This window comes from Porites lutea, chromosome 3 (assembly GCF_958299795.1).
Source record: "Porites lutea chromosome 3, jaPorLute2.1, whole genome shotgun sequence".
Taxonomy (NCBI): Eukaryota; Metazoa; Cnidaria; class Anthozoa; order Scleractinia; family Poritidae; genus Porites; species Porites lutea.
The window spans coordinates 8,185,201-8,209,127 of record NC_133203.1 but is presented as its reverse complement, the minus strand read 5'-3'; the positions used below and the strand labels follow the sequence as shown (position 1 = coordinate 8,209,127).

Below are 23,927 nucleotides of genomic sequence, written 5' to 3'. Positions count from 1 at the left end.
AAATCCTGATTGGATTCATTTGCCAATGCGTTTTCGGTTGCTCTTTGGAATTTCACTCATCAACAAGATGAGGATGAGTACCGGTGCTTTCAAAGTTGGAAGGCCCTGTAGCACAAAAGGCAGCATCGCCTTGAAGGTAACCATGGCAATCAAGTGAGCGCCAACCACCCGGCACCGTCACACTGAAAAATTTCAGTGGAATACTTACCACAAACGATACTTACCTATCCGGGGGTGGGAGGAGTGGGAGCAGTAACTAGCAGATACCATAGGCTGTCAATTCACAATGATCCGCAAAGTTATTGAGTTATACAATTCCCAACTTCAGAAACTCGAGGGAGAATGGGTACAAGCTTTCGGCGCCATGATTTCTGGGATCATTTGGATGGACAAGCCTTAGTTATGATTGGTCGATGGTATTCAAGGCAACCATTAACCAGTCACAAGTAACACTTGTCCAACCAAACGATCCCAGATATCATTGCGCAGAAAACTTGTACCCATTCTCCTTGTATTTTTTGGAGTAATGGACCACATGCCCGTTGAAATGTTTTAAACAGTTTTTTATTCATTTTTCAGGGAATTCCTGGAACGCCTGGTGAAATGGGAAACCCCGGTGCCCCAGGAGAAGAGGTAAGCAGAATTTTTTTCATTCACTTGCTATTAAAGTGCTGATATCCACATAAAAATTCTCTTCACTGATGTCCATGGGCACGGACACAAAGCGCGTGGAGGGTGAGGGTAGAAAGGAAAAAGAAAAAAACAAACGCACTATCTCGTGTTTTGCATTCACTCTTGCGTTCTGTTAGCCTTTTTAGTAAGTAATATATAGATGTAGCCGGGGCTTAAGGCGAAGTTCCCGTTAATAAATTTATAATTTACTTCAAACAACGATGAAACTTATAACCATTGCAAAGAAATCCACTCCAAGTTGAGCCTGTGACCAGTTGAAAACACGTCATTTCTCAGCGGAGAACTTTAAAAGAACACGTAACCTTGATGGTCGACACCTGAACCTGCGATGCAGTCACGTGATACTTGTTAGCAGATACCCTGTCTTGCCAGCTGTCAATTGACCATGGATGTGCAATATTAGTTTGCAGGCTCCCACACCGGCTAGAAAGTTTGACATTTCACCTCGGTTACCCTGTGGTGCGAACAGAAGGACGAGCCGACGTACGGTCACGTGATTACCATAATTTCTCGGATGGAGTTAAACAGATTGCCAAGTTTTCTTAGCTATGGGGCTCCGCTCACGCGCGTGTGTAGCTCCGATGAAAAGATAGTGTTAATGGTGTTAATGGAAAATATTTTGAATTCAGCTAGGGATTTATGAAACATAAAGTATTTGGAAGCAAGCCAAGAAGATAACACTCCAATTTACTTTATGATGTCTGTCACCGATTTTACTAACTCCCCCCGGCTGGATTGTTAAATTCACCGACATTGCTGTCTCTAGGGACTGGGATTTGGGGATTTCCTCCGCCTACTTTCACAGGAAACGAAAGGAAAGAACAACCAAAAGAAATTCCCATACACCCGTCAACTTGAAATCTTCGTGACAGCGCTTTGATTTTAAAGCACTCAAGTAAAATTTGCTGCTCAAAGTACTACTGTGTTCAAATGATGTGAATTTATTTTTGTTTACATATTTCGAATGTATATAAGTAAGTGTTACACACCGTGTCATGTTTGGAATAGAAATTCGCATTGGAAGTGTGTTGATTTGAAGTGTAATTTTCGAAAATTTCTGGCCGACATTACTTGATTGAAAAAATTACCGGGACACAAATTTGGGGGAGTTAAGGCGAGCTATGACGTCCGGCCTAAAGTATTAGGGGAAAAAACATCATGCACGGTGAGATTCTGGAAGCGTTTGGAGGTTCGTTCTTGTATTGTTCAAGGCTGTGGAAACGAAAGTAACGGTGATGTTTGTTGCTTTTAGGGGCCTAAAGGACCAACTGGCCCCGTTGGAAAACCTGGATTCCCTGGTCGAGATGTAAGTAAAGCATATAATCAACTTGTTACTGCGACCAAAATTAACATTTACATAACATTTAAATTTTCCATTTGTAAAATGCTTCAAAAAATAGATACCACGATGTGAACGTACTGTCTTCGAGGTTTTAGGGACCTTACGAAACTACGACGGCGACGGCAACGGCAACGTCAAAAAGAAATAGGTTCAATGTGAAAAACAACAACTCGGCACGTGCATCACGCTTTTTTGTACATATCTTTGCCGTCCCTGCACGACTACGTGTCTGTTTACATAGAGGTGGGGGACCCCAGGTGGGTGAGGTAACCCGCTCTGGTGGGTAACCCGCCTGTCCATATAACCTCTCATTTTAATTTGACCACGTTTACATGATAGGTGGGGTGACCCGCCGCGAGTTACCTCAGCTACCTGGCGTCCCCTACCTGCATGTAAACAGGCCCCACGACGTGAAATGACCTTTTTTTTTTTAGGACGGGAACGGCAAGGCGATAAATTCTACCATCTCTATCTGAATTCGGGTGCGGCCCCTCTCTTCAGCTCCAACATAAATTCCCTTCTTTTAAGCACCTGTCGACTTTGGATAGTCCGGAAATGGTTCGTTAGGATGCGGAGTCCATTTTTCAGCGAGGTTTTCATGAACGTAGCCGTTGTCGGATCGTATGGTCCCTTTTATTTGAATGATAGCCCCGTTGGAGTTCATGTACTGAGTCAACAGTAAAAAACATTGGACAATCTTAGGACCAGTCCCTGAGTAAATTGGTTAATTAAGGTGACACTCTCAAAAGTGGCGTGTTCAATCTTAAGTTTGATACATAATGTTATTGTAGAGTTTAAAACTGGCAAACTAACGAAAACAGCCGCGAAGTGCAAGGAAGATACCGCCAACTTCTGAAACACGTATAAATAATGACTCTTAGGTGAAGTACATTGAAATATTGTCATCTCGCAAGGTATGTGTGATCCAACATTTATTGATGTTGTTGATTTGTGTTTTAGGGAACGCCTGGTCTAGATGGTACACCTGGAACTCCAGGAGAACGTGGTGAAAAGGTAATTGTCTATGTATATAAAATTTCCCTAGATTGCTCTTCTTTCATTTCCTGAAGAATTGAGAGAAATTGTTAAAAGATCAAAAGCCTTTGGTGATCATCTCTTTTGATAATATGCTGATATAACGTTTGGAGGAAATTGATTTTGGTCACCCTCAGGACTTAAAATACAAGGTTTTCATTTCTTCAAATGGCAATCAAAATAGGTGGCATCAAAATAAAGGCATTCGTCGAGACAATACAACTTTCATACATGTTTCGCCTGTATATCCCTCATCATCAAGTTTAACATGTTTTGAAATCACGGTTAAACAGTATCGCGCGAGAGAGAGGCAAGTTCAAGAGGGGTGTGGAGGAAGAAAAAGGGGGAATAATTCTCTTTCCCTGCCCCACCCCTTCTTGCCGCTACCACGCAGGTTACATGCTCATCACATTGCATTTACGATACTCTTTTGTTAAAACTTGAGATATATACCGTAAAGGGACTTAAAGGGAGGGGGTTAGGTCTGTGTGATCTTTTCACATATTCAGGCACCTTTGGTGTTAAGACGAACGAAGCAGAAGTTAGTTTAAAAAAAATTTTTTTTTTTCTTGTGTCGTCACGTCTTTAACTCTTATAACTGGCATTTTTTTGTTTTTGTTTGTTTGTTTTTTCCAAGAAAAATTTCCACGAAACAGTTTTGCGATCCAGTTTCTTGCACTTAGGGCCTGCTAATATGCATGTATTTTGTGTTCAGACGAACGAACGTTAATGTTTTGAGCGGTAATTTTTATGTTTCACGCAATTTGGTGGCAACTCCCACTGTTTAAATATGACGAATATCGTGACACAGCAATCTAGTTCCCAGGTTCTATTTCCTACCCTGGGAACGAGGTTGGTGACACAGCTCCTCCAAGATCCTCCAGGGCCCCCTTGGGGGCTAGGGGCCTCAGCCAAGAAAAAATCCTGACAAGAATATCGTAAATGCCCTTTTTTGCATATCAGGGTGCAAGAGGTTTCCCTGGAATCCCGGGAAGTGACGGCGCGACTGGACAACGAGGAAGGCCTGGGCCGAGAGGTGCCATTGGAGACCGTGGACCAGTAGGAACAACGGTAAAATACAGTCACGTGATCAATTTTAACCTACTTCATCAAGGCTGTGCTCTAACGGCGCCCGGTCGCCTGAGGCGACTAACATTTAGCTTCGAGCGACTGAAAAAACGGTCCCGGTCGCCCGGCCGGGCACTCTTGCTTGCAGTGTTCAGTTAAGCGGGCAGAAAAATTTAACATACTAGTGTTGGCTTGTTGAGTCGGAGTTTACTAAACCCTACAGAAAATGTTTTTACTAATGTTGTACGAAAGAAACGGGCGCGCGTCGATGTTCAAAGGTCGTTCTGCATGATTTCACATGTAACATAATCCATCACTTTGAACGTGACAAGCGGCACGGATTTCGATTTGTACCGCTTCTTAAAATAGTTTTAAAATTTTTTGTTTGAGATAGAATGGTTCATTAGGTACAGTTTTTAGGAGAAACTGTCAATACTTTTCTGACAGACGTAGAGCGCGGATGGCGACGCGGAGTAATTTATTTTTATGTAAAACGGAAATTGCCGTATTGAGCAGTATGCGAATGTAATGTTTTTACGGTTTTTGGCTGCTGTGTCTGCTTGGCTAAAACATAACTTATGATTGTTTTCTTCCCTTTACACAAGATAGCGAAATATAAAAAGAAAAGATATGATCGTTCTGATCGTTTTTATTGTTGTTTTAGAAACAGGGCAGTTCCACGTTGTCTTGGTATTTTACGTATCGATAACTAAATTCGCATGCAGGCATATATAGGCTAAATTTAGCGGCCAAAAAAAAAAAACACGGAAAGAAGAGCTGGTTTACGCTTCGACCGTATCCACAAAAAGCTCAATTATCCTAAAAGATTCACTGATAATATAGAAAAGGAAATTAAAGATGACTTATTTTTTATTGAAACAATAGGTTTGGGGCCGCGGCGGTTTCACCGTTTCACGGAATTTTTCACGGGAACTTGAGTTCGATCTGCCCCGTATAAAACTCCGTCACATTATATTTCATGCCGCATTGATTCACCTTTTGAAAATTTATTTTTTAGTTTAGTATTACTGATAAAAAGCACAGTTTTCCTTGACCCAAAGATCTTAATGAAGTTTACGTAAACCTGCTGATTTTTTTTACTTTTCCCTCTTTAAGACCTAAACAATTCGGCGGCATTGCTAACGTTTCTGGTTTTAAATCTGAATGGCGCGAAAACTTTGATGGGTTTCATAAGACAACATGCGGGTTTTGGTCGAATCCAAAAGCTAAAATTACCGAGTTTGGTGATCAGCAGGCCAGTAAGATTCGTGTGCGTAAAAAATACTTGGTCATCAGATGTACTCGGGCGACCAACTTGAGAGGCCTGGGCACCCCTCCCCGAAAATTTTATTCGGGCGACCAACTTTGGGGTCTGGGCGCCTTAACTAAAATGCTTGGGAGCCCGAAGGGCTCCCTGAAATTTTCCTTAGAGCACAGCCTTGTTCATTCTAAGTTGTTTCTCTTTATTAATGTACAATTCGTGACATTAGAACTTGGGTCAATTGGAGGAATTACGTTGACATGTTGTGCTCGACGTCCCTTTCCCTGTCTCTTCCAATGATTATGTTGGCCTCGAACTTAAACAATTCCGCCGAAAAACCATTACAAAACAACATTGGAAGGGAGAAAGGCAGGTACCAGAGCTGTGTGACTCAAGTTAGTTGCCCTTCATTGTAGTAGGAATGTTTAGGAGAAGTTACTAAAAGATTAAAAATCCATTTTTCTTGTGACGTCATATCTTTAACTCTCATACTTGGCATTTTTTTAAGGAAAACTTGCGATTCAGTTTCTTGCACCTATTACCTCCTTCTAGTGCGTCAAATTTTCATGTCGCAAGAAGTGGACGTCGCCTCACGGTGTTTTGCACGTATTGATTTATCAATATACGAGTTGTACCAGTTCCTCGTATCTTCTCGTGATAAAGTCTGGTTTGCTGTGCAAGCACTCGTACATGTATTGTTATACTAGTTGAACAACCGACTACCTTAAGTGCCAGGCCTGCCTTTAAACCTTTTGAAGCCTATGTTTAAAAGCAGGTTCATTATACCTTTCTGGGAAACTGTCTACCTACCCCTCCCCTAAGCCAACATTAACACTTACTTCTCACTAAGGGGAAAATGTTGGCTTAAGGGAGGGGTAGGTGGTCAGTTTTCGAGAAACGTGTAATGATCCCAAAAGCACATAACAGACTTTCTTGGTTAGTTCCTTGATAGGTTATTTGAAAAGTCTCAACAGTTACTAACTGAGCATGCCTCACATTTGATGGCTGCTGACATGAGTGTAGACCTGACGGTTAGCAAACCGGTTTTCAACCTGTATTTCTTGTTCTTAGGGCAGTCCAGGAGAAAATGGAGGTGACGGCGAACGTGGTCTGATTGGAAACACGGTATGGTGTTAACGTTAAGTAACAACAACCATCTAAAGCTTCTTTCTCACTTGTGCTGAAATATGGTTAAAGTAAACAAGTTGACACGAAACTCGTTTATTTCAAACGTTTTTAAAACTACACTGTTCAGGTCACCTGCCGCGGCAGGATAAGCTCAGTTGATAGAGCGCTTAACTGCACAGCGGGGGGTCGCGGGTTCGATTCCCGGGGCTGGACGAATACTGAGGGTCTTAAAATAACTGAGAAATAAAGGTACTGCCTTCACCCTGTGAATGGCTAGATCTTTGCGTGGCTCGGACGACCACGTAAAATGGCGGTCCCGTCTCCAGTAGGAGATGTAAAAATAGTGTCCTAGATCATTACTTTCGTGCTAAATACATTGACACTCAATTTTTTTTTTCTTTTTTATTCTTTTCTTTTTCGACTCCAAACAAGTTTTCTGGCTAGTTCTATCGTTTACACTTGCCAGTGTGTGTGAAACCGTTGTTGCTCAATTTTGGTTGCGATGTTCTCTCAAATATTCTGCGTTCTCCTCTCTTGTATTTCTCCATCAAACCATTTTTGAATCAAAAATAGGTTAATTAATTCTTCTTTCCGCTTTTGGCTGCTTTCTTGAACGTGTCTCGTATGATTGAATTGAAAATTACCTCAGAATGTAGAATCAACCACGCTGAGAATCAACAGCTAATTATTAACTAAATGACGGCTTATTTTTAGGGACCAGAAGGCGCAAAAGGAGTCCGTGGAGTACAAGGAACCAAGGGAGGAAAGGTAGAGTTCGATCTTATTTATTTATTTATTTATTTATTTTTAGTTTATTTTATTTGCCACACAATAATTACAAAAAATATAGGAAAAGAAGAAAAAAAGAAGTGGCGAGGAGACCTAACAGAAACTATAGGAGCTTATGAGAGGTTAGGCCTCCTCGAACTATGAGCTAGAGCTGTTTCACATCAATTGAAGAAAAGAAGGCGAAAAGTCGAAGATGGAAAGACTTATGATATTCTTCTAGTGTTCTCTTTTCTATGCCGTTCAAGATTCTAACTTGACTTAGTAGAGTGAGCGCGATGTAAGAGTCACTGACGCTTATAACAAAACGTACTTGCAAACGACAAAATCACTGCTTCATGGCAATCAAATTTGTTTCCCTAGCTTTAAATCAAAAGTTACAGACAAAAAGAATGACCTTGAAAAACTGTCAGGCTCGCTGACAAGTTGTCGAAAAGTACATTTGCAATCTATTTCAATCATCTTGAAGTTTTCTTATCCTTTCCTCCTTTTGCATTTGCTGTGTTATTCATGTTCTGAGCAGATACTTTTGTTTCACTCAGTTTGATGGCGATTGCCACTGTTGAATTTTGATTGATTCCGTAGCGCAGCTCTTTTACAGTTGTGGGCTTAGTAACGTAGCCTTTGAGTGAACGTGAGGCTGAGGTTGACCTTGTTTTGATATAAACCTCTTTCCTTTTGTTATGGAAATTATGCTTAAAAAATACCAGTTCCTCAGGGCCAGAGCTATACCGAGAGAAAATGTCTTTTAACGGCTCCTAAAATTGGAATGTAAAATTCACATAAGTGGTTAATAATTAGCTACAATTATTAATACTAGATAGAATATTAATATACTGGTAAATGATTATACAAGAAAATTATAAATAGAAACAGTTCAATGTTCATTGTTGTTGTTTGTTTTGTTGTTTGTTTTGTTGTTTGTTTTGTAAAGTGGGCTATTGTCATCTAAAAATCTTTGCCTAATTAGTTGTTTAATAATTTTAGGGTGAGCGTGGTATTGATGGATCACCAGGTCGTCAGGGTCTGGCAGGTAGAATGGTAAGTAAGCAACGATTAAAGTAGAGTACTTAAGATTTGAGGACGAAAATGAGTGCGAGTACGAGATTTACATACAGTAAATAGAAAGCTGTAGATAGAAACCTGTAAATGGCAAAATGTAAATAATTTCGTGCAAAGTCGGAAAATGTTTTTAGTATCTTTTCGCTACTCCTTTTTTTCAGTTTGAGTTATATTATACACGACCACGTCAGCTACGCTGTAAACTGATCGTGTTTAAATAACAGATGTTGTTGTTATTGTTGTTATTTGACTTAAAGTTTTTGCGCGTGTTCTCAAAAAAAGGACACCCCGGAAAGCTTCATTTTACTTTTTTCACTAATATGAAAGACCTCTGACTCCGTCTCTATCTTTCTCTTCTTCGTCCATCCTCCATTCTCCTTCACTTCCTCCTTTAATTTACCTTCCTCTACCTTTATTTTCTCTCATTAAACTCCATTCCCCTTCATACACCTTCATTAGCTTTCTTTTACCTTGTGCCACTCGCCTTTATTTATCTTCTTTATTCACCTTATTTACCTCCATTAGCCTTCATTTTCCTTCATCCACTTTCATATACCCCTATTAGCCTCTATTCAAATTTAATAATTGTTTTTTTTTTTTTGTTTTAGGGCGGCGCAGGAGAACCTGGTTTCAGCGGTGGTCCAGGGCCCCAGGGAGCTCCGGTGGGTATTTTAAAGATCTCAACTAGTTTGCTGGCTTTATGTTTTACTCTTTTATTCTATTCATGGGATGATGTCGCAGCTCTCACAAGGCCCGTCACAGGATTGGTTGGGAGAATAGTAAACAATCAAAGTTAATAATGGGGAAAAAAGAGCTTCGACTTGGAGGAGTCCTATTGAATTAGAGGTTCCCGGCATCGTTAATAACCGGTTATCTATACATGGTTAATGGGGGTTGGGGGCCTCCGCCCCCCAGCCTGCCCCTCCCATTTTCTAAGGAAAGAGCCCTGGGAACGAGGTTAAAACCGTCGTCAACTCTTCTTTGGTCGGAAACGTTTTCGTTCCCAGCCTATTCTCCGTAACGTGCGGACCATAATCTCCTCCATTCCCGCCATTTTGGAGTTTTCAGAGTACTGTGAGGTTATGACGTCATTGTTTTCGAGACAAGGAGCGAAGCTCCGAGCATAGTCAGTATCAAAGCTAGCCGTTTGAAATCGAGAATGATTTTTGCATTTGTTTTAGTACAAAAAAAAACAAACAAACAAACACAGCAAAATTTATCGCGGCGTGACTGTCTTCCATTCAAATTTATAGCTTCAAGGTGTTTACTCACTTATTGCTTGTGTTTTCAGGGTGACCAAGGACCATCTGGTGAACAGGGACCGGACGGCTTCCCTGGTTTACCTGTAAGTTTTTTCCTTTTTTTTTTTTTAATTATGGAGGAGCTAGTTTTGTTCTCATGCAGTTCCTGGTGTCAGTGGCTTCCAACTGGGCCGGATCTGATATTCTCCTCCGCAGCGAGGCACGTTGTAAGATTTATTACCCCCTCCAATACGCGCTCTCTGTACAGATGCCCGATCCATCGCTAACTCAGTGATTTCCTCATTTTTTTATTCATTTTTTTATATATTTTTTTTGTGGCTGCTGCCTCTAAAGGCGTAGCCGCTATTTCCGTCCCTTGCGTCTCGTCCCGTATTCCCGTAAAGTGCGCAGGTAAGCACGTAACCGACATTACCGCCTTGGTCCACGACGGGTCTGCAATGTTATTAGCCTACGTCACTTACGAAACTTAACTCTGGTTAAGTCTGTCTGCGAAACAGCGCCGAAAGCCTTGTACTAGGTCCCCATCTGTGGACGAGGATTTGAATACGCGCCATGATTGGCCTGTTAAGAAAAGCCATTATCGATTTGCCAATCAAGGTGAAGGGGAATTCGAAACACACTTTCATTGATTCGTCGAGTCCGTTGGTGGCCCAGAACAAAAATATCGGCGTTGCTTCGCAGACGATAATATCCGAGGTTAAATTACGTCTGTGACGAAGGCTACAATGCTAGCAGCAAAAGAATCTAAGAAATGTCCCGTAAAGATAGTTATCTCCTTCTAAAGATGCTTCGTCGAGTCATGAAACTTGGTGGTTACGGCGATTCTGTTATCCGTTTTTTTTAATCGAGTTATAAAGGGATGTTCCTACATCGGAATAAGTGAAACGAGTGATCTCACGAAAAATTGCGTTCCGAGGGGAAACAGGACACGCGAGATGCGATCTTTCCTGGGGTTCCCTTGCTCTGCTATCGGAACGTTTTTTAATAAGCTCAAAGGGAAAAGATCCCACTTTGCCATCCACTTTAAACAAAAGTGTCTTTTATGTGATAATTCCACATATCTGCCTTCGATACTCATATCTTCCTACCTTCTTTAGGGTCCATTAGGAACCAAAGGTCTAAAGGGTCGACCGGTAAGTTGTATGAAAAAGTAATTCGCGCTGTTTGAAACTTCACTGCTATTATTCCATCTCGTTCAATTTATCAAATGGAAGCGAATTTTTCTGGAGCTGAATTTGTGGATCATATTAGCCGCTCACTTTTCATTAAACCGTCGCCGTCCGTAGCCTGAACAGGCCAGGGCATTATCCTTGTTCGGAAATTGCCTGGCAGTTAAATTTGAAGTTGGTCATGTGGATTGTACCAGGTCGAACACTTCTGAACTTTTTTCATAATAGGACGTTCTCGCTAGACTGCAAAACAGTTCGTATTTTTGCCTATTCAAGTACGCGCGAACAGCCAAACAAAAGGTCTGGAACGAAGCTGAAAATAGGGAGAGACGCCCCACACGCCCTACATGCACTTCCAGCGTGTGAGACTCTTCCGCTACCTGATTTGAAGAAAAAAACCCGACTGTTTTGCAGTCTACCGTCTTGCAGAATACGCCGCCTGGGTTTGGACGTCAGTTCCTACCCAGATTTCTCGCCCCTTCCCTTAATGTTTTTTTTTCTGGCGAGTTTTTCTGGCCTTCGTTCTAACCACGTTGTAGTGGTAATGAGGAGCCCAAACAACCACGACGGTGACGGAAACGGCAACCAGAAGGTCAAAAGAGCAGAAGGCGATAATTTTGCACGAGCTCACACGGTATAGCCTCCTACGCAGACTTTTGGCGCGTCACGCAATCCTTTCCTCCTTCGTGGGGCAGGAACGCGTGACGAACCTCTGCGTGGGAGGCTACACACGCTTTCGCACATTTCTTTGCCTTCTCTACATAGCCTGCGCGCAAGCTCTCCGGGGCGATCTTCCCACTCTTCCCTCCCCCACCCCCGGAAGTTCCCGGGAGAGCTTGCTCGCAGGCTATCTCTGCATGACTTCGACGTGAAATTTTTATCAGGAAACAGCTTACAGACACAAATTCGTAACTCATTCATTCCTAACTCTTAATCTAGAATTCTAACTTTTGCTTTCTTTTATTGTTGCCAGGGCCTACGTGGATTCGCGGTAAGTTAAGTACGATTTGCCCCCTCACCTACACACGACAAGATAGTGGACAATGATTTCAAGCCCAGTCTTTGTGGAACGTCACGCAACGATTTTTAATGGGCTGTGTCACGACTGTTTAGTTCAGTTTTTTAATAATGCCAATTATGCGTCCTTCTTCGCCATGGAACTTAAAAAAATTGCTAGTGAGTGACAAAAGAACAGCTTCGCGTCAAACAGATATATCTCTCGCGAAAACTGTTTTTTCATTTTTCCGAGAAACCGCAATTGCAATCCGCAATTGCGCAGCGCTGCATACGTTCCACCGCATTTTGTTCGCGACGAACCAAAAAACAGCTGCTAGAAGACCAATATATTTTTCAATTAATAATGTCTCACTCTAGCGGTGTTGATTTCGGTTTGAAATACAAGATTTCAACGAGAAACTTCAAGGAGTTTTTTATACCAAGGAAGGAATAAACATGGTATTTTTTTTGTCGGCGATACATCTCGACTTCTGTGTTATTTTCAACATTTCATGTTACTTAAATATTATACTGACATGGGAAACCTTTTATTTTGCAGGGGAACCCTGGCAGACCGGTATGTATTATTTCATTTGTTATGTTACATGTTCTCATTCACTCAAAACATGTCAAGTCCGATCATGAATGAATTATCTTTCACCAAACTTTGTGTTCACACGAAGCGTTCCGCCAAAATCGTGCTCGGATCATCCACACTATTACCCTATGATGTCACAGATTTTGCAGTGTTACCCGCTTGGAGACTTTGGGCGGGAAACAGTTTGTTTTTTTGGATATCATGTGACCTCGAAGTAACCAGTAAGAGCTCGCGATGTTGGAAAAATATTTGTGTTAAATAACAATGTCCATGATTTTGGCTTTTTAATTATTCAAAATGAGCTTGAGAACTTTGTGACCAACTTGGTGATCCTTATAACACCAAGACGAAGTGTATTGACAAATAATATGCGTTTGTTTCTTTACAGGGACCACCCGGACCTCCAGGTGATCGAGTAAGTCATGCTTTTTATGTACTCTGGTATTTAAAGTTAAAAAGGCATCCCTCTTCTCTATCACGTTTAACCCTTAAAACCACAAAATCCTCACACAAATTTTCCAGACTGATCTTCGAACAGTTCCTTTTACGATTAGAGGAGAGAATTTGTTCAAAGATCAAAGCATTTTCCCCTTGGTGGGCATTTACGTAATTCTCATTACCCTTTCTTTTGATGATGTATTGATATTGTAAGGAGAAACCTGATGTTGATCAATTTATCTTCAGGGCCAAGCCGGCTATCCCGCCCCATCACTGACGCGAGAAAGCCGTGGAGATCCAAGCAAAGGACCAAGTGGTGGTGGAGGTGGAGGCGGAGGTGGAGGAGGAGGAGGAGGCGGAGGTGGAGGTGGACCAGTACCATCCCCGATTGAAGATGAAGGTGGATTTAAGAGAGTGAGTACTCAATAGGACAATTGCACGATGACGATATTTGACTACAACTACCAGAATTCATTTCGGTTTCTCTTTGTTATTTAAATTTGTCAATCCCGCTGAGGATTAAAGAACAATAGCCTTAATTTGCACAAGAAAACAACAAACTCAAGGATTCTGGTAGTTGTAGTAAAATGACGTCATCGTGCAATTGTCCTATTTGCCCATTTGTTTGTCAAAGCTGTCCTACCTTGTTTCCTTATTAGAGCCCTTAATATGTTAAGGGCCGGCCTGTGTCGCGGATGTTTCATTTATTGGGTTGATAGTGCCTATAACGGGTCTGTTTTTTTCGCTATTGAGCTGGACATTAGCGCGGATTTTACCTGTAAATGACAAATTCACAGCTTCGTAGCAAACAAATATCGCTTCCCAAGCATTATACCAAACGTTACAAACCACAATAATGGACCTTGAAAAACTGTTAGGCCAACAAGTTTTCAAAAATCGCAAATGCAATCCGTTTTAATCTCTTTTAATTTTGTACGTATGCCTTCTTAATGTTTTGTGCCGTTATTTTTATGTTTTATTTAATTTGGTGGCAGCACGCAGCCAAAAGATTGCTTTTTGAACTATTTGGTTTGATACCTCTTTTCACTCTTTTGTTTGTAATTGCTGAACTTTCATTGAACTCAGCATTTAAACTTTATGAATAGAGGTAATAATGAATTTCCCTACTATTGAGCCTCCACTCCAGACTAAGGACTGTTAAAAATAAATTTTTATGTCACTCAAATGAACTAGACGTTCAAGGTAATAAGCCTGCTGTCATCACTCCAGCTCAAACGTCCAAGATAAGCTTAACATTTCTCGACAAAACTCTCATGTTTTTTCGTTTTCTTTTTTACTTTTTTCCTTTGCAGAAACGACGATCAGTAGAATCGGAAGTAAGTATAATGAGCACTTGTTCAATGCATATTAATTGGCGAGGATAAATCCAGTAATTGACAGTAAAGACATCGCTTACTTATTTGCGGGATTCTTAAAAGTTGATTATCAAAGTTACCCTAACAAACAATGTTACGTCTTTTCTTTTAGACTATTTGCCATTTGAATTCTTTACGTTCTTGGCCCCGTTTATATGGAGAAAAGTTACCTCGTTATACGTTTCTAGGAAACTGCCCACCTACCCCTCCCCTAAGCCAACATTAACACTTACTTCTCACTGAGGACTAAATGTTGGCTTAGGGGAGGGGTAGGTGGGTAGGCCTATCCGAGCTACCCTGGGCGTGCCAGCTGTTCCTACATTTCCTCATAAAATTTGGCGAACCGTTTACATGAGAAGCAAAAAGATGGCTCAGCTAGAAGGGAAACCCTTTTGTGACTTTTTAGCCCTACATAATTACGACCGTAATACCCCCATCTTCGAGTAATTTTCACCATTATACCTCATTTCCATTGCATAATGTTTGAATTTTTCAAGTTTAAATTCGTCGGTCCCTAGCACCGTTCGTACGTTTTCCTGCGTTAGACCTGGGTTGGAGGTTTTCCCGCGGTAAACACAGGCTGCCTGTTCTCCCGCGCTAGTCGATCGTCGGGACTTGGTGCCAGTCGAACCAAACTCCCAAACTAACACCACTGCTCAGTGGCTATTGCAAGTCCCAGAGGGTGGTACAGCGCAGTTAAAGTGACGACTGATGCCTCGTGTTCTTTTTCAGGATATGGAAGTCGCAGACCGTATCGCAGAACTCGGCGAGAAGATGTTTTTCCTTGAACGCCGTGGCAACTTATCACAGTTCCCTGCCAAGACATGCCGAGATCTTCAGCGATGCCACCTCGCTTCCTATCTCCCGGACGGTAACTGATCAAGTCTTTGTTTAGTTCAACCCAACAACAACAACGCTTCAGTGTGTTCTAGGAAACCAACCACCAACGCCTCCCGTAGACCAACTTAAACACTAAATTCTTACTTCGGTCAAAATGTTGGGTCATGGGAGGGGTAGGTGTTCAGTGTATTCTAGGAAGCTACCCACCTGCCCCTCCCCTAAACAAACGCTAAGTTCTCACTTAGAGCAAAATGTTGGGTTTGGGGGGGGGTAGGTAGGCTGTTTCCCAGAATCTTGTGGTTTTGTTTGAACGCAGAAAAGCCGCTTTAGAGATTTTCCTTGGTTGTTGCGGCCTTCCTTAAAAATTAACAAAGTGTTTATTATCGTTTGCATAGCTACTCTTGAAAATTTTGTTTCGATTTATTTCATAACAGGTAATTACGTTGTCGATCCAAATGGCGGATCCACGAAAGATAGGGTCAACGTGTTCTGCAATTTCACCAACCAAGCTACGTGCATCAGACCTAAAGTGAAGAGGGTTTGTGAGCAATTCATTTTTTAGAGACCTTTAGATTCGAAGACGAGAACGACTACGAGTGCGAGATTTAATTAAAAGATTTTACGCGTATTCTCAAAAAAATAAGCTGCCCGGAAAGCTTCAGTGTACTTTTGATTCACCAGAAAAGTTAGCACTGTTAGGTTTATTGAAGGAGGTCAAGCCCTCTCCCGATCACAAAATGATAAAAATTCTAACATTTGATTCTAACATTTGTTCCTCTTTATTATGGCACTGATTTAAAGAGAAATTCTTACCAGTCGCAAAGTCTTGTACACGAAGTCTTGGACGCGTAATCAGTTCTTGTTTTGCAAAAAGACGCTATTCAAAATAGGGATTTTTCTCGCTTGAACCGTCAGCTTAAGCGAAAAAAATTGACACACCTTCTTTGTAACGATTTTCCAAATTTCAGCCGACGGAGGAATGGGTAAATAAAGTAAACTTGTCGAGTTTTGAACTCGAAAACTTTTTCAAATTCGTGCTTGCGTGATTAGCGCGCGAAAAGCAAAACATCTTGACGCCACAACCATGTTTACATACTCTCATGCAAACACTCCTCTCGGCCAATGAGAGCGCGCGTACTATCTCAGTTATTTTATAAAAGAGTATAGCAAAACGGTGTTTTTTGAAAAGATGCGTTTTCAGTGACCGTTTTCACCGAATATAATATGTAGAAAAACGGGAGGAAAATTTTCGTTTTGAAACAAAAACAGATACGTGTGGAGGAGGCCTAAGCCTTTTGTACTTGATGCCGTAGTTAGTAAGGGTCGGTAATACCAGTTGTAGTGGATTCCCTGTTAGTTGTACAGTTGGGGCTTGTTTACATGGAGGTGGAGGACCCCAGATAGGTGAGGTAACATGCGGCGGGTCACCCCACCGAACATGTAAACGTGATCAAATTAAAATGAGAGATTATATGGACAGGTGAGCGGGTTACCTCACCTGGGGTCCCCCACCTCCATTAAACAGATCCTTATTAGGGAGCTTTGACAACGACGACTTCAACGTGAACGGCAAAAGTGCAATAGGTTTAATTAGCGTAACAAGGACTTTGCACGTCATCACACGGTTTTGTACATTACTTTGCTGTCACTGCACGACTATGGCGTGAACATGCCTAATTTCACGTTTTATGGAGGACGCGAACAAGCGTCAGGGAAATTTTCTTTCTCTTCCTAAACTTTAGCGCGCTCCCAAAGAAATCAAGTCCAGGGATATTCGCCTACATTTGACTTTCTCAGCGAATTGGAATAAACGCGACAAAGTTTGAAACAACGCGAATTCATTTTAAATGTGACGTTTTCGCTGCCGTCGCTGTCGTCGATGCTAAATCTCCCTACCAGGCCCAAGAGCTGTGGCCGTTTTCTACACAGCATTCTGCAGGGCTCGGTTCCTGAGAGACCGATCAGGGTTAATACAGGATTAAAATCTTGTTCCGTTTTTGTATTTTACATTCCTGTGCATTGCTTAGGGTAACATTATCATTATCATTAGGGTAACGTTATCATTACTGTATCTCGTAGTAAAGACTCAACAGTATTTTGTAACCTCGAGTTGCGTGTTCTTAGACTAGAAACCCTTGCTTGAAATTTGGCCTAATCCTGGGTTAAACTCAACCATCTTTCGAAGAACCGGGCCTTGAAGTACATTTGTTTCCGTTATGTCACTTTCCACACACAACAAAGCAGAAAACAGAACGTCATTATCATCTTTTTTAGCTTGATAAGACCTTATGGCAGAGAGGAATAGATCCCCATATGAAGGTGGCCTGGTTTGCCGAAGACTTGAACAATGACAAAAAGGTTTGTAACTATGTTCCCCTAAGTATTAAATATGTTAATTTAGAGAGTTTGAGCAGCGACGTTTTTGAGCGACGCACGTCAACCGGAAGTGGACTTGTTACACTTTTGAGCCGTAATTTTGAACACATTTTTATAACAAATCGTTTCTATAAGAGCAAAGAAACTTAGCAATACAAATTTGGCAGCGTCAAGGTATTTTAAAAGAGGAAAAGGCTCACTTTCGGTTAAAAAAACTCGCTCAAAAACGTCGCTGCTTAAACTCGGTAATATCTTATTGCCCTCTCACCTCGGGGCTTGTCAGAGATTATTTACGACACTGGTGCAGGTTGCGGCTTTTTGCCAAACCGCTCGTGGCGCAGTTTACACTCGAGTACTGATTTTATTAATGTCTCCGCCCTTATGTGAATATGGAGCTTGATACCGAGGATTACCTCCTCTACTCTTTACCAACAGTGTATGGGTTCTTAAACGTCTTTATGTGCTTTTGTTGTGATATAGGGCCTAGAAACCACCTTCACAGAACTGTTCCCAAACCTTTCGAGCTTTTGCAATGGTAAAGCCACAGGTGTGGCTGTGATTGGTTATGCTATCCCCCGTCTGTCAATCAAACCGCGTAACGCGCACGATTTAACCAATCATAGCTGCTTAACGTGGTTTTACATCCTTGCGCTAAATCAACAGGTTTTCGCGTTATAGGTTTCTCTCTCAGTCGGATTACTGATAGACCACGAAATCACTTCTCGTAGGCTATGCTAGTAGTAAAGTAGGGAAGACCTTTCCTAGCACAGTGATTAAAGAAGCCATTGCTAGCCTCGTTTTCCCTCCTCCTCCGTGCTCGACTTATTTAAAACTGATTTGGCATTATTTCATTTCTGTGTGAAATTCCCTTCTACCCTATGCCAGCCTGTTGTCAAATGTGTCAAGATAGACTACGAGTAGTACCCATTTTTCCTCAGGGATAGTAGAGCGAGCGAAACGTGAGCGCACGTGAAAATCACCGCGTCTCGCCTTTCTCGCGTAGGGTGATTTTCACGCGCACTCGCGTTTCACTCGCTCTGCCATCCCTGACGAACTACCTGTAGTCTAATGTGAAGAGGATGTGCGAAGTTATTTTCACAAATAAAGCTCAGGGCTCATTTTCTCTACCAACGCAATCACATGCGCAGGCATGTGAGTCCTTCTTTCACCGTAAAAACGGCCTAGAAGCCAGGTTAAGCGCACAAGGATCGAATTTTCTCCTTTCCTTGCGTTTGTGAGTACGTTTTCGTGGACACACTGGACGATATGTGCTAACAAGTTTCCTCTGCAAACGGTTATTTTTCAGATTGAATATGAGATTGACGAGATCCAACTGTCTTATCTACAACTGCTTAGTAACCACGCGCAACAAATGTTCACGTTCAAATGTAAAAATTCAGTGGCCTGGTACGACGAAAATTCGCGCAGCTTCAAGAAGGCCGTCAAGTTCGAAGGCGCCAGTGGACACGAGTTTAGCTCGAAATCTAAATCCAAGAAGGCCATGATCAAGGTTCCACATGATGGTTGCAAGGTAATACTGTTGGTCCACTCTTGTTTGTTCTTTTCCAGAATTCTAATGTTTCCTTGTTAGGGGCTGTTTACATGACACCGGAGCGACTTTCGCGCCGGAGTGAGTTCACTCCGGTTCCCTCTCATGGCTCTACATTTGTTTACATGATACCACCACAAAATGCCATGCCGACGCGAATCACCCCGGCGTGAGTTCACCCCGGTTGCTGTACCGGGGCGAGAATTTCACTCCGGTACGAAATCTCACAACGGTATCATGTAAACGCGAAATGACCACACGTTTCGGCGTGAAATCGGAAAGCCGGTAGACTGGAACGGATAGCGCATGCGTAATGTTTGTGATTTTGAATCTTACGTGTATTTTATCAACATGAAGTGTACCTTCAAAATGACCCAGTCATAATGTAAACGTGATACGAAATAAAAAAGTCATTTTGGTAAGAAACTCGCGCCGGTGCGAGTTTTCTCATGTAAACACCCCCTAAGATATGAGGGAGTTAAACATATCACGACAGCGTCGGGCGCGAAATTAGGGAGCTTAAGGTCATGCTTACATTATACCGGTTAGGGCTTCTCTTCACAGGTGATTTCGTCGCGATTTCTAAAAAACGAAGCGAAGCAGCGTCGCGCTGATCTATAAAGTGGAAAGTCGCATATCGAATACGTTGACACACTACCTTATTATAGGTTATTAACGCTGGAAATTCGCGTTAATTGAAGTTGTGTAAACTTTTGTAAATGGTAATTTCCGCGCCGTTAATCAAGAGGCATTTGAAATTTCCTGCAACTTAGAAACGCCTTGAACAGCTAAATGCAAATAATTGCGTTAGATTGCGGGAAACAGCATCCTAATCCCATCTTATAACTTCTATTTTGTATGTCGATACCATTTGATCGCCCCAGGTATATTTGCGGCGCACTGTCGAGTTATGTGTCGGTTTAGAACGAGTTCGTATCCCTCGAAATTTGCTGATCCTTTGTGGGGAGCGTCGATTCTGTGACTTCGTCGACTTCTGTGACGATTTCTTTGAGTTTTGTTTTACTGCGGGTAGAAATCTTTTTTCTCCGATTTTATGTCACTTCTTTCTTTGAGACGTTCTCAAAGGGACTCACTGTGCAGACAACAATGTTTCTAGCTCTTGTAACGTCATGTTTTTCGCCCCCAGATTAAGGACGGATCACTGCGTGACACACAATTCCTGTTTACTACAACTCAAGCCTCCCGCCTGCCCATTGTAGACTTTGCTGCCTATGACTTATCAGGAGAATTAGAGGTGGAAATCGGCGAAGTGTGCTTCTGGTGAACTGTGTATAATAGCTAGGGATTTTTTTCTCTTGCCGTCATAATATTAAATATTAAAGTATGTCTTGCCTAGTAGTATTTTGGAAGCAAATATACCCGCGGACTTTTCGAAGGAAGTACTCGTTATTAATAAGTATTGTTGCTCGTTTGCGTTTTGAAGTGTCCAGTAGCTCTTAAGCTTATCACGTAATAAAAGAGTTATTTTACAGTCGCAAACGATTTGTAATGAGTAGATGTATTTGCAAGAGTTATGATTTTTATGTTGTGTTATAATAATCTGCTGTTACCCAGAGATTATACCCATTCTTCCAAAATGGTACATGTCTTAAGAACAACTTGGTTTCTTAAGCCTTTTTTTAGTTGCTCTACATTTTTTCCTGTAAAGACGCTCTTGTATTCACAGGTCGAGTAATTTTGATATGAAATATTAAAGACTCTAGTGAACAAAAGATTTCAAGTGTTCAATCTTACGTCCATGATGCTGAGCGAGATTTCAACCTGTTCGTAGTCCATTACTTCAGGCGGAAAAGAAAACTCTTTTTGGATTGGGATTTAGTTCACCGCGCCACTTCATTCTCGAAAGTGGAGCACCACATATCGGATAGATTCTGTGCCACACTTTGGTGTAGTGTGAACAGGTATTGGGATCGTAGCGGAAGTGAATAAGTAGGAGCAAGGACTGGAATCTACTTAGACGGAAGTAAATTTTCAGGAGTAGGGGATTGGGATTTAGTTTACCAAATTCTCTCGGTCAGCCACTCTGACACGATTTGTGTGAACGACTTGTTCCAGTTCTGTGCTCGCGCTGTTGTTCATACCGTACCGGTTAGCTTTTTCGTGCTGGCACGAAAAGGCTTAACAGTATAGTGTAAACACAGCGCGCTCAACCATTCCGTTGCTTTCCGGCGATTTTCGATGACGACATACTTTGATCTTAACCCTTTGGTGGCGATCGACCGCCAGCGAGTGGCGAGAAGACTGCATTTTTCACCAATTAGAATGGGGATGTGTATAATTCTGCTTTTTACGAATCCATGGCGATCTCTCTTTCTCGCTATCATTTATTTCGTTTACCTCTTTCAATTAAAAGCCAGTTTTGTTGCCCACTTTATCGTCTTTTCGCATGGAATTGTGGCTAGCTAATAACTTTCTGGGAAAGAAACAAATTCAATCTGCAAAGAATATATTGAGGTGAATAGCGAAATTAGCGGTGGATTTTCACCAAAACGTTACCTCTTTTTTGTGTGTGAATTGGTCAGATTTCCAAAATGAGGTATCTGTGGGAAGATCTATCCTTGCTGATGTTGAGTGACGTTGCTCTAATTCTCGTGCACAATGACTTTGATATGGTCACTTGTCTTGAGGGTAATTAGAGAATGACCACCAAGAGAGAATTTGAAAGAAACTGATAAGAAACAATTTCACCATGATTAACCATATTACTTGACTGTGGTTTATTATACCCTCAGCGGAAGGAGTTATGACGTAAATTGGTCATTGGTAAAATTATCTCTTTTCTTCTAGATATTTAAGTATTCAAATCTTTAATTTCATTTATCAGTAGTCAAATCTTTGAAAAAACCGCTTCCAGTTGCAATGGTGGCTGAAGCGATGATTGTAGTTATTTCGAAATTGTAGCCAAAGAGTTTTATTATTATTATTTTTTTTGCTACAGTAGTTGCTCTCATTTCTATCCGCTTTAACCTTGTCTGGTATTGCAAAAATATTGCTGATCAGTGGATACTGGCAACTCTTTATTCTTAGAGTGAATGATGCTTCTTTTTTTTTTAATCTGTGGACAAAATATTGCAGTGTAACCATTCTAATGAAACCTCTTTAACATTACTGTCACGTGGTACTATTTATTAAGTGTGTTGTTCTAACTTTTGTGTATAAAATCCCATGGTGTTACCATTCTATTGAAAGCTCTTCAGCAGTACTTTCACATGGGACTATTTATTAAGTACGCACTTCTAACTTTTGAGTCTGTGGAAAAAATTTCGCGGTGTGACCATTCAAATGAAACCTCTTTAACAGTACTTTCACGTGGTACTATTTGTTTTTCGGCATTTAAAAAAATGAAATTTGGAATTTTTTGTCTAATTTTGAGCCTAGCCACCGCGTTGTGAGTGAAGAGGTTAGAAGTTTTTAGAACTTAGTTGTAACGTGAAATGGGGTCTTCCAGCCTTTAAGGTCGCCAGAATATGCCCTCCCACCTCAAAAAAAAAAACGCCTGATCTCATTTTGCGTAGTCAGATATTTGAAATACGCAGAACCATTATTAGATTAAAATATTTGGTTGATTGTTCTTTAAAATAGTGAGAACCTAGTTCTAATTAATGGAAACATTTGTCCCTGGTTTAGGTCAAGGGCTTTTCTTCTGAAATCGCAAGTGACAATACTTATGAACACCTTGAAATCTGCTTGCTTCATTTTTTGATAAAGGCTCAACAAAGCAGGAAGAGGAACAAGCAAGCAATGTAAAAACCACATGAAACGGAAGCAACAGACCCTTCCAGGAGGTTTTTTTCATCTCTTTTGGTAAAGAGCGAATAAGCGAATATCCATCGACACTGCTAGAAATAGCATAAGAAATAGGTTTCTTACCAAGTTTAAAGGTGGCTGATACGTCCAAAGAGAGCGAATATATTGCTCCCCAAAGTCGCGAAATTTTACAGACGCTTGTAAGCGGAGAGGGCAACGACGAATTTGCGGAGCTTTATTTTCAAATCACTTTCAAACTTGGCATCCTTACTTATTTTCAGGCGTTCTTTCTCGCTGTATTGACAGATTTTCGCTTTCTGGCCCTAGTCAAAGTTGAAAAAAACGGTGGAAGGATCTATTGGGAGCAGCCTTCATAAATATAAGCATTATTGATCCCTCCGGGGGGACTCCCATATGTAAGGGGCGGGGTGCTCGTCGTCTCGCTTAAGGGTGTAAATTTTGGATTTTGGTCTCACATAGGATGTTCTGGGCAAAACGCCATTATATTTAGCCGTAAGAGTCTCTTATAGGGTTGCAATTCATTTTTTTTTTGTTACTCGATTCATGTAATCATAGTTTAATATGGTCTCTTAGGGGCCAAAAAAGTTTGGACCACGCCCAGATTGGTCTCCTTTACGGGTTTAATTCACAATTTCCTACAAGCATCCCCGCCCATTTCATATGGGAGTCTCCCCCCGGGGGTGTTGATCAACCGGGAGGTCAAGATGGCTGGATATTGGACAAGTTCTTTGATTTATCTTATTATCAGATGTATCTATTTATTTATTTTATTTTTTATGTATGTCTTTTTTTATGGACCGTGCATAAACACGCAAGAAAAGAACGACGACAATATTCAGCCATTTTGACCGAACAAAAGTAAAGGATTTATTTATTGTATAGCCAGTGAAAATATTTCATTCGGGACAAAACGAGAACTCCCGAGCATCCATTCGGAACACTTCGTACCCAATCAGAAAGCAGGATTGGGCTCCTAACCTTGCCCGTTCGTGCAATCAGCCATATAAGTACGCAGAATAAGGTATGCTGTGCTTAGAATGAATTGCGTCAAATCATTATGGGCAATTGAGACGACAGTGGGTACTTGAAGGGACTTCAGTGACTCAAGTGGCGAACAAGTGTTGTACCTCCACGACCAGACCCCCCAGCTCAGCAGCAA

At 41.4% G+C, this 23,927-nt stretch overlaps 1 protein-coding gene across 1 annotated transcript in view; it reads left to right on the top strand.

Moving 5' to 3' along the window:
• Positions 1-20,712, top strand: part of LOC140930359 (uncharacterized) — a 73,117-nt gene extending 52,405 nt beyond the window's left edge. The window contains exons 49-68 of the mRNA XM_073380041.1: positions 580-633; positions 1,946-1,999; positions 2,996-3,049; positions 4,034-4,141; positions 6,471-6,524; positions 7,242-7,295; positions 8,301-8,354; positions 8,984-9,037; positions 9,667-9,720; positions 10,735-10,770; positions 11,780-11,797; positions 12,362-12,379; positions 12,789-12,815; positions 13,085-13,252; positions 14,152-14,175; positions 14,947-15,085; positions 15,489-15,592; positions 17,329-17,412; positions 18,737-18,961; positions 20,127-20,712. Of these exons, the coding sequence (XP_073236142.1) occupies positions 580-633; positions 1,946-1,999; positions 2,996-3,049; positions 4,034-4,141; positions 6,471-6,524; positions 7,242-7,295; positions 8,301-8,354; positions 8,984-9,037; positions 9,667-9,720; positions 10,735-10,770; positions 11,780-11,797; positions 12,362-12,379; positions 12,789-12,815; positions 13,085-13,252; positions 14,152-14,175; positions 14,947-15,085; positions 15,489-15,592; positions 17,329-17,412; positions 18,737-18,961; positions 20,127-20,264 (1,521 nt within the window). The 3' untranslated portion in view covers positions 20,265-20,712. The remainder of the gene's footprint in view (positions 1-579; positions 634-1,945; positions 2,000-2,995; positions 3,050-4,033; positions 4,142-6,470; positions 6,525-7,241; positions 7,296-8,300; positions 8,355-8,983; positions 9,038-9,666; positions 9,721-10,734; positions 10,771-11,779; positions 11,798-12,361; positions 12,380-12,788; positions 12,816-13,084; positions 13,253-14,151; positions 14,176-14,946; positions 15,086-15,488; positions 15,593-17,328; positions 17,413-18,736; positions 18,962-20,126) is intronic.
• Positions 20,713-23,927: the final 3,215 nt, after the last annotated feature.